Below are 9870 nucleotides of genomic sequence, written 5' to 3' on the forward strand. Positions count from 1 at the left end.
TAGTTGCTCTGCGGCATGTGGGATCTTCCCAGGCCAGGGCTCGAACCCGTGTCCCTTGCACTGGCAGGCAGATTCTTAACCACTGCGCCACCACGGAAGTCCTCCACCACTTTTTCTATTGTGTGATCTTGGCCAAATCACTTCACCTCTCCATGCTTTGTTTTCCTCATTTACAACATGGAGACAATACTAGTACCTCCCTTTTTGGTTGCTCTCAGGGCTGGAATTAGGGTGACACCTCAGGTGCAAAATTTAAGAGGAGGCCCTAAGAACCTTAGTAGTCAAGATAAATAATAGCTTCATGCATTATTTTTGAAAAATCAAAATTAATGCAAAAACAATCCATGGTGAACAAAATATAAAGATATTAAATAGAATGAAACCTTGACCTTGCATATCCTGACCCTACTCCCTTCACTCCTGATACCAGCCCTCGTTCCAACAAAACTTTATTTACAACATCAAGCAGCCAGTCCACAGGCTGTAGTTGGACGATTCGATTTTCTTTGTATTAAAATATTATTTTTGAATGTTGACTATATTTTTATCTTGATAACTTAAGTTCGGGGCGCCCCTTAAATTTTGCACCAGAGTGCCTCACTTGCCTGACTGTAAGTCCTAGACTTGAAGTTTATGTATAAAGAGCATAAAACACCATAAGTTTTACAAAGCAGATAAGCACCCAGTAAGTGTTAGCTTATCATTATAACCTTTACTTCGAAATTTTTGCGAAATGCTGGCTATCGTCGACCGTCGTGGGTAGTGGTCACTTTAACTCTTTGCCACATTGTATCCCGTGAGTCATTGCGCCCTCCGGCCCCACTGTATCCCATCATGCCCTGCGTTTTTCGTCGGCGACCTCCCAGAGCCCCGCCTCTTCCGGTGCATGACTGATCATGGCGCAGGGGCAGCGCAAGTTCCAGGCGCGGAAACCGGCGAAGAGCAAGACAGCTGCGGCAGCCTCGGAGCGGAACCGGGGCCCGAGGAAGGGCGGTGAGGAGCGGGCCGGGGACTGGGGGGGCGAGGTGGGCCCGAGGTTCTCCGGCCTCACGAGAGCGCATCTCTCCCCAGGTCTCGTTATCGCACCCAAGAAGGCACGCATCGTGCAACAGCAAAAGCTGAAGAAGGTGAGTTCGAGCGTGTGAGAGGCCGGGGATGGAGAACTCCCAGTGCTGTGAGCTTCAGTTTCCTCCCTTGTGCAGTGTGTACGGAAACATTACCTCCAGTCAGTGAGCCTCCTAAAGCCACGACTGGTGCGCAAAATGTGTTCAGCACACATTAGCTGCTTTCGCTCAAATTGTCCTCGTTAATAGACCTCGAGAGGGAAGGCAGCCTGGGAAAGGGATTGAAAACCCCAGCTTTGCAAGAAGACAGTGCTGGGAGCAAAGCGCAGTTCCATCGACAGCTAGTATATCTTCACCCTGAGCTTCTTAAAGAAGAAATGGTTGTAGTGATAGCACTTTTTCCTAGAGTTGTGAGGATTCAATGTCATAGGACACCTGTAAACCCCTGAAAACAGCACAGGGCTGAAATAGACGTTTTTGTGGTTGTTTTTAAGTGTAGCTTTTTCGTGTGCAGGTGAATGGGGTTGATCTTACAAAGAAGTTGCAAAGAGATTTTTGTTAAGGTTGCAAAGAGAAGTTACAAAGAGATCTGGTGGAGTCAGACCTGAATTCTAATTGTACAACACACACTAACTCGCCCTATAATCTTCAGCAAATTGTTTAGAGCCTCAGTTTTTTGTTTTTTGTTTTCGCTGCACTACACAGATTTCAGTAGTTCCCCGACCAGGGATTGAACCCGTGCCCCTTGCAGTGGAAGACGGTATCTTAACCACTGGATCGCCAGAGCCTCAGTTTTCTTAGACCTGGGTACCCAGCAACCTGCTTACCTCCATGTCGCAGCCAAGGGGGGAAGGTGTCTCATGGGCATCTCAAGCTCAGTATGTCCAGAACCAGGCTCCTGATCCTCTCCCCACTGTGCTCCCCGACTCCACCATGATCCTGCCACAGTCTCTCCTTCCAGATGCTCGGGATTCCCCCTTTCTCTCACATCCAGGTTGGATCTCGTCCTTTTTGACTTCAGGATTAATCTAGAATCCACCCACTTCCCATCTCTCTGACCCCCCAACCTGGTCCCATCCCATCATCTCCCACCTGGACCAGGGCAGTCACATCCTCCCAGATCTCCTGGCCCCGCCATTCCCCATAGCAGCCAGAGGGCACCTGTGAGCACCTGAATCAGGGCACTTGCCTTCTCTGCTCAGAAACCTCGGTGGCTCCCACCTCACTCAGGAAGAGCCCAGGTTCTCCCCACAGCCCACAGGACCCGGCACACTCTGCTCCTGTCTTTTCCTTGCCCTCACCTCCTCCCTCTCTCCCTCCAGCCTCACTGGCCCCTTAACTGCTCCTTGTCCCACCTCAGAACTTTTGCACTAGCTGTTTCCTCCGCCTGGATTCTTCTCCCAGAGATCTACACGGCTTCCTTCCTCCAAGTCAAGTCTGGCTGCAAGCGTTGCTTCTGAGCAGCTATCCCTGATGGCAACCTCACCCCACCCCTCACTCATCATCCCTTGTATGCTTTTCTCCATAGCAGCACTTATCATCTGTCATCCTTCAACAGTTTACCAGAGGGACTTCCCTGGCGGTCCAGTGGTTAAGACTCTGCGCTTCCACTGCAGGGGGCGCCGCTTCCGGTTCCGATCCCTGGTTGGGGAACGAAGATCCCAAATGCCACTGGGCGTGGCCAAAAAAAAAAACCACAAAACAGTTTACCAGAGTGGGTCACTGACAGCTGTGTTGTCCACACGCACTGAATGTCAGCTTCATGAGGGCAGAGGTTTTTCTGTGTCTTTACTGTTGTTTCCCTTGCGCCCAGGCGTGTGGTGACGGTCATGGTTGTCATGGTCATTGGAACTCATAGGCAGGGCAAGGGAGCAGTTTAGGTAATATGATTAAACTACCAGTTTTGGACCCAAACACTTGGGTTCTGATTCCGGTTCCTTTACTTGCCTGCACCCCTAAATCTCAGAGCCTCAGTTCACCATTAGCAAAGCAGAGACAAGAGGAGGCTGCCCGCCTGGAGGCTGAGGCTGGAGACTCTGGGCGTGCTGGGTTCCAGTCTCCCATCACTCACATGATTTGGGAATCCTGGGCAAGTGCCTCCTCACTGCAGGTGCCTCAGTTTCCCCAGCTGTAAAATGGGAATGGGCAGAGGTTTAGAAGCTGAGATCCAGAGATGAGAAGGGGTTTTTCTGTGTGCAGTGTTCCCAGAGTATGGGGCAGAAGCAGGGCTTAACCCCCAGCCACCAGACTCTCAGGTGTTGTTTCGGGGGGAGTTGCTGACCCAGCCCCTTGTGAGGTCACAGGAGAAAGGGCAGCAGACCAGGCCCTCCCTCCCACCTCAGGTCCCAGTCTGATTGTGCCACGGTTGCTCCCTCAGAACCTGGAGGTCGGGATCCGTAAGAAGATCGAACATGATGTGCTGATGAAAGCCAGCACCAGTCTGCCCAAGAAGCTGGCCCTGTTGAAGGCCCCCACCAAAAAGAAGGCAGCAGCCCCTTCCTCCACCAAGACGCCTTCCTAAGGATGCAGCCCAGCAGAGGCCATCACCGCAACCCTCTCTGTGCTCAGACCTGTGCAGGGAGGAGGGAACGTGCTCCCCAGAGCCTTGGGTTGCGCCTCAAACTTTACTGGGGGCCTGGCCCGTGAGCAGGTGATCAGCAGGTCAGAAGTGCACCGACTCGCTTCCCAGGGTGCCAAGGCCAAGCGCAGGCCAAGGCCAGGAGGATGCCTTCACCAGCTTCCTGTGTCCCCCTCCCCCTCCCCACATCCTGTCTCCACTGGTTTAACCCGGAGCAATAAACCTGACTTTGTCATTCCTCCCACGGTCACATGTTCCTGTGAGCTCACATGTTCCTGTGAGCGGGACATGCTGGGGCCTGGGGCCAGGTGCTCCGACCGGGTCATCCCCAGCAGTTTCCACAGGAGACTAGCCACGTGCCAGGGAAGGACGAATGGGCTTCTGCACCTCCAGCCTGGGAACCAGGGGAGAGTTTTCTTTCCTCCTGCCTTGGGTGGCTCACCTACATACCCTCCACAGACATGCCTGTGTCACCCCCTCTGCCGGGGACCGGCCAGGCAGCCTGGGGAGTCACTTTCCCATCTGCAGGACAGGTACTGACACCACCTTGTAGAGTCAAAATGCTGATTAAGCCAGAATGTGCTTATAAACTTCTCAGTGCCACCTCGATCTTTAAAAAAAAGTCATCAGTCATAACAGCAAGTACGAAGCACTGCCTGTGGCCCAGGCACTGCTCTGGTGCTTTCTACACATCACCCCAGTCCTCATGATGCCCAGGTCAGGTCACATCATTAACATTCCAGAGCAGGGACTTGAACCCGGCACTGGCAGAGCCCCGGTATGTGCTCTCAGCTGCCCATCTGCTGCCTCTCTTAACAGACCAAGTTTCCGTTCTGTTCCATCCTGGGCTCCCCTCCCCTAAAACCTCAGCTGTGCCTGTGGGATCGGCCAGGAGCTCTTCTGGTCTGAGGTCCTTCCTCCCTCCCTCTGATGGGGGGTGGGGAGCAGGTTACAGCTCAGGGACCAGGCAGGCAACAGTCTGGGTGGTGCTGAGCCGCTGTCTTTGCGGTGGCTGTTCCCCCGAGTTGGTGACTTAACTCCCAACGTTTTTCTAAAAAGCAAGGGACAACCACTGTGGAAGACAGTTTGGTGGCTCCTCGGTAAGTTCAGGCTGGAGTTACCACGTGACCCAGCCGTTGCCCACCAGGCACACACCCCAAGGGATCGAGCATAGACTCGGCATCTCGTACACGTACGTTCACAGCGGCACCAGTCACGGTCACCCAAAGGTGGTAGCAACCCAAATGCTGCCAACAGATGACTGGATAAGCAAAGTGTAGTTTGTCCACAGGATGGAATATTATTCAGCCATAAAACAATGATACAGTTCACCATGGGTGAACTTTGAAAACATTATGAAAGAAGCCAGACACAAAAGGCCACATAATGTGTGATTCCATTCATGGGAAATGTCCGGAAGAGGCAAATCCATAGCGACAGTGTTCCCTATGGGGTGGCAGGGACTGGGGGGGCGGGGCAATGGGGAGTGACAGCAAGTGGGTATGGGGTCATCTTTGGGAGGTGATAAGGTTTTGCAACTAGATAAAGTTGATGGTTGCAAACGTTGTAAATGTGCTAAATGCCACTGAATTATACCCTTCTAAATGGTGAATTTTCCATGTGAGTTTTAACCCCCGGAAAAGGCAGGAAGGGTAATTTCACATGCAAAAATAAATAAATAAATCCTGATTTACATCTCAAAAACACAGGAATTGTGGCAGCAGAGCCCTAATTTGATGGCGAGACTTCACAGTTTGGAGTTGTCTGGGGCCCGGGGCTCAGGGTTTCTGTTAGGGGGAGGAGAGGGGCGGGGGATGGGGCCGAGACCCGGGACTGGAGGGCAGGGCTGCCGCTTGGCTCTGTGATGCCCAGAGTATACCGTGCCTTGAGCCCCACCTACGGGACCTGGACCCTCCTGCCATCTGCCCACCTCACAGCAGTTTCTCCCCTAAGCAGACAGCGAGTGACTTCTGCCATTTAATATGGAGTCGCTTTGCACGTTGGGCATTTATTGTGCGCCTACTGCATGCCAACCTCTGGGCTAGGTAGAGCTGAGAACTGACATTCTAGTGGGGAGAACAGAAAACAAGGAAGCCCCAGGCCGCCCCCTCCAGACCCCCGCCTCCTCCCAGTCCCGCCCCCTGCCCTTTTGCACCTCCTGTTCCCTCCCCCTCCCAGGTGTCACCTCAGAGAATCGTTCTCCGTCCCCTGCTCCTGGAAGTGGTCACTCTGTGTCACTCTCATCCGTTTTCTACTTTGCATCTTTGTTGTGTCTCCAACACCTGGAACAGCGCACAATAGTTGCTCCATGAACAGGTGTTCCTTGAACGAAGGAAGGAAGGAATTGTTTCTTTCTGCAAGGAACATTTTGCATCTCAGTAAATCAGTTCTGACCATTCAAAGCATCATCTCTATACAACACGCCCTTCCCTTCCGGGTTAGCTGGTTCATAACAACGTCTTTGAACTATTTCACAGCTCCATCCATGAATTGTAAGCAACTGATTGAGCAATACAGAACCACTCTTATCTGCTCATTCCGGCCCATGCAGCTGAGGTTCCATTGACAGCCCTCCTCCCCTGTGGAAAAACCAATTTGCCTCCATTCGCACATTTATTTACTCAAATAGTCTGATATGTTGTAAAAGCGCCCGTTTTCCAGACTCTCTTTTGAACCTCGTATAACATCTGCCTGGTTCCCACAGGAGTTCAATAAAAAAATCTTAACACGTGTTCGTCTTTATTTGTCGGTGAGAGCCTTGATTGCACCCGCTTTTGAAAATTATCTTTTAACCTTTCTATCTGGAATCTCGAAAGGGTGAGGGGTGGGACCGGCTGGGCTCTGGGTGTCATCTGGCGCTTCCCTCAGCCACCAGGAGGCGCCTCCAACGCGGGCCAAGCCCACTGCCGCTGGCGGCGCCCGGGCTGGCCAAGGACTCCTGTAAACTGGCTCCCTTTGTCCCTCTGACGCCAGCCCCTTTGAGGGGGACCCCAGGGGTGAGGAAAGGCATTCAGGCGTGACAGGTTTCGGATCTGGAATGTCCACCCACCTGTTCCCTCTTCACCCCACTCCCTCGGCCTCCCCAAACAGCCTCACTTTCCCACCACCTCCACCCTCCACCCCACCACTGACCTGGGTGACTTTTTCCTCCCATGCTAGGTCCTCCCTAGCATGTGGGTCCTGCCCACAAATCCCCCGTTAGTGTCGCAGCCAAGAGCCCCAGACTTTGGGGAATCCCTACACCTCTTGTTCTCTTCAGCAGGTCCCTTTCTGAGCCTCAGTTTCCTCATCTGTTAAATGGAGACCCTAACACCCCTCCCTGAGTGTGGAAATGTGGGGAGCCTGAAGACTGTGACAGCTGCCTTTGTGTCCTGGACCGGGAGGGAAGCCCAGTTCCAGCCACTCAGCCTGTCTACTCCCTGCCTTTTCCCCTGCCCCTCCCCGCTCCCCAGGGCCAGGGCAGTCATTAAATGTTGCTTTTCAGACAATTATTCCTGCTCAAGCCTTTTCCTCTCCTGCCTCCACCTTCCCCCTCTGCCTGGAATGCCCATTTTTCCTGGCAGGGCCCTGACTCTCTGCCCATGAACTTGTGTTCCAAAAGGGAAGAAAAGAAATGTAAGAAGCAAATGTTGCCAGCTGGGCAGCCCAGAGGGGCTGCAAAGGGACCAGGAAGTGAAACTGCCCTGGCTGGTTTCCTGCCTGAGTCAACAGGGGCATTGGGGTGCTGCAGGGGGGTTGGCAGAGGGAGGGACCCTCAGAATGTTAGGATGGGGAGGCACAGAGCTGGGGGGTGGGGGGAGCCGTGGCCCCCCTCATCCGAGCCTTCAGAGTCACCCTGTTTCTCATGGGTCTTGATGTCAGTACACATGTGGGTTTGGGGTCAGGAGCTGTGGATGCCTAGACAGTGAGCTCACAGCAGCGGGCGGATAAATGTGGTTCCATTTTCCTGAAGCCCAAACTCGCTGGCTACACTGAGAAGGGAGGACTTGCGGGTAGCTAGAACACCCCTTGCAACGTCGCCTTTCCTAAAAGTGTTGCTAGGAAGAGGGTAGGCGTGAAACAGGCTTGGAGACTTGATCCTGGAGGCACCCCCCATTTTCCCAAGGGCTTTTCTGACTTCTCACATTCTCCAGGGATTTCTGTGTGGCCTTGGGCAACTTTCTGACCCTCTCTGGGCCTCATTACCCTCATCTGTAAAATCAGAGTAACGGAATAGAATGTTGGTGTTTCCCAAACTGTGCATTTGATCCTCAGCCAATGTGACAAGACCAGCCCACCCACCAGGGCCTGAATGCTGGCCCTACCCTTTCCTGCTGTGGACCTAGGTTAAGTCACCTGACCTTTCTGTGCCTCAGTTTTCTCATCCGTGAGATGGGGATGATGAAAATATTAGTATCTCTTGTGAGAGAATAAAATAAAACATCCTCACCCTGTGATGTCCCATTCTCTATTCCTCCTATACATCCTGTTCCACTGGCCTGGAGTGCCTTTTCTGATTCAGCATCTCAGGACATCCACGGAAGCATCCTCAGGGACAAGGGCCAGCCACATACTAAATGCTGAAGGGGGCTGCTTGGAAAAGCTGGACCCTGGGTCCTGTTTGCTAGGGGAGCACCTGAAAGACTTGTTTCACTGATGTTCTCCCTGCTTTTCTCCCCACCCATTTCTCCTTCCCCATAAGTCTATCTTTGCCTCAAATCCTTGCAAGAAAGACATGCTCTAATAAGTCTAGGGCTTCCCAGTCAGGCAAGAACTCCACCTCTCTAAGCCTCAGTTTCTTCATCTGAGAAATGGAGATGACATCCCCATTTTGCAGCGCTGTTGGAAGGCTTACATTTGATAACGTGTCTGAACAGCTAGAGCACCACATAAGCAATCAGTACATTATTATTACTGTTGTTTTGTTGTTGTCATTGTGGTCAGCTGTGGTTTCTCAAGACCACTGCTGTTCCACAGAAATTACAATGCAAATTGCATATGTAACTTTAAACGCCCTGATACCGCATAGAATAAAATAAAATAAATACACAATGAAACAATCACAGCCCCAGTCACAGCCAGTGCCAGGAAAACCACAAGTGCCCGCTCTAAAATGTAGGGCTTGATTTGCAGCAACATGGATGGACCTAGAGATTATCATACTAAGTCAGTCAGACAGAGAAAGACAAATATCATGAAATACACAAGGTGGAATTCATTTTAATAATGTATTTTACTTAACACAAACATCTAAAATAGTATTATTTCAACATGTAATCAATATAAAAAATTCTTAATGACATATTTTGCCTTATTTTTTTTTTCTATTAAGTCTCCAAAATCCAATGTGTTTTACATTGACAGCACAGCCCAGTTCAGCTTGGTCCCATTTTAAGGACTCAAAGGCCACTTGTGGCCAGTGGTGACCATACTAGACAGTGCAGGTCGGAGGGAGTTTACTGAAGGGTGGGTTGGGGACTGGCCAGAAAATGCAGCTGTGAAACTGGAAATTCCTGGAAGGAAAAAGGCAGAGTTTCCATGTGGGGAGAGGCAGGGGGCAGCAATCAGGCTACTTAGGGGCCAGCTTGGGTTTTCCTGCTCTGTAGATCATTTCAGTGGAATGGGAGCAAAGCATGAGCTATATAGATTGAGTGACTGCTGTATGTCCGGAGGTGTTCAGGTGCTGGCGGTAAAGCAGTGCATCAGTTAGACAATTAGACTGCCCCTTGGAGCTCACCATGGAGCGGGGAGAGACAGAAATTAAACAACTGCTGAAATAGATAAAGAAACGTAATGATAACGGAGAGAAGTGTGGCGAAGGGGAAATGCAGGGTTCTCTAGCAACATGGAGATGGCAGGGGTGGTGGCGCCGGGGACCGGCGATGAGGACCACCGCCTGCTTCAAGGTCACATCAAGAGATGTGACCTAAACAAGCTGAATCAGAAAAAATAATCAGAGGTGGTCGGATTTGACATCTATTCGTTGAACCTTATGAAATTGCCATTTAGTGTATCAAAAATTGTTGAAAATCAGTAATTTCATAGGACTTAACGTAATATATAGGGCATAGAATGGATTGGAGATTCTTAGCTTGGGGCTCAAGGATGGGCTTGAATTGGGCTCCACTTCTAGCGAGGGTGTCCGCAGCCCCCATAAACTCTACCAAGGGACCTGTGATCCCTCCATCCCGCAAAGCATCAAAACTTGACCCGTCGCCCAAAGAGGCTGAATTTCTCCAGTCACACAGC

At 51.3% G+C, this 9870-nt stretch overlaps 1 protein-coding gene across 1 annotated transcript; it reads left to right on the forward strand.

Moving 5' to 3' along the window:
- The first annotated feature begins 862 nt into the window (after positions 1-862).
- Positions 863-3881, forward strand: C3H19orf53 (chromosome 3 C19orf53 homolog). The gene is made up of 3 exons (XM_059918278.1): positions 863-993; positions 1072-1127; positions 3442-3881. The coding sequence occupies exons 1-3, from the start codon at positions 897-899 to the stop codon at positions 3583-3585; spliced, it is 297 nt and encodes a 98-aa protein (XP_059774261.1). The 5' UTR covers positions 863-896; the 3' UTR covers positions 3586-3881.
- Positions 3882-9870: the final 5989 nt, after the last annotated feature.

The sequence above is a fragment of the Balaenoptera ricei genome, chromosome 3, assembly GCF_028023285.1.
Source record: "Balaenoptera ricei isolate mBalRic1 chromosome 3, mBalRic1.hap2, whole genome shotgun sequence".
Lineage (NCBI taxonomy): Eukaryota > Metazoa > Chordata > Mammalia > Artiodactyla > Balaenopteridae > Balaenoptera > Balaenoptera ricei.

Coding starts and splice junctions, on each gene's coding strand:
- C3H19orf53 (XM_059918278.1), top strand. CDS start 897: ATGGCGCAGGGGCAGCGCAAGTTCCAGGCGCGGAAACCGGCGAAGAGC. Junction 994..1,071: donor CCGGGGCCCGAGGAAGGGCG/GTGAGGAGCGGG, acceptor ATCTCTCCCCAG/GTCTCGTTATCGCACCCAAG. Junction 1,128..3,441: donor AACAGCAAAAGCTGAAGAAG/GTGAGTTCGAGC, acceptor TTGCTCCCTCAG/AACCTGGAGGTCGGGATCCG.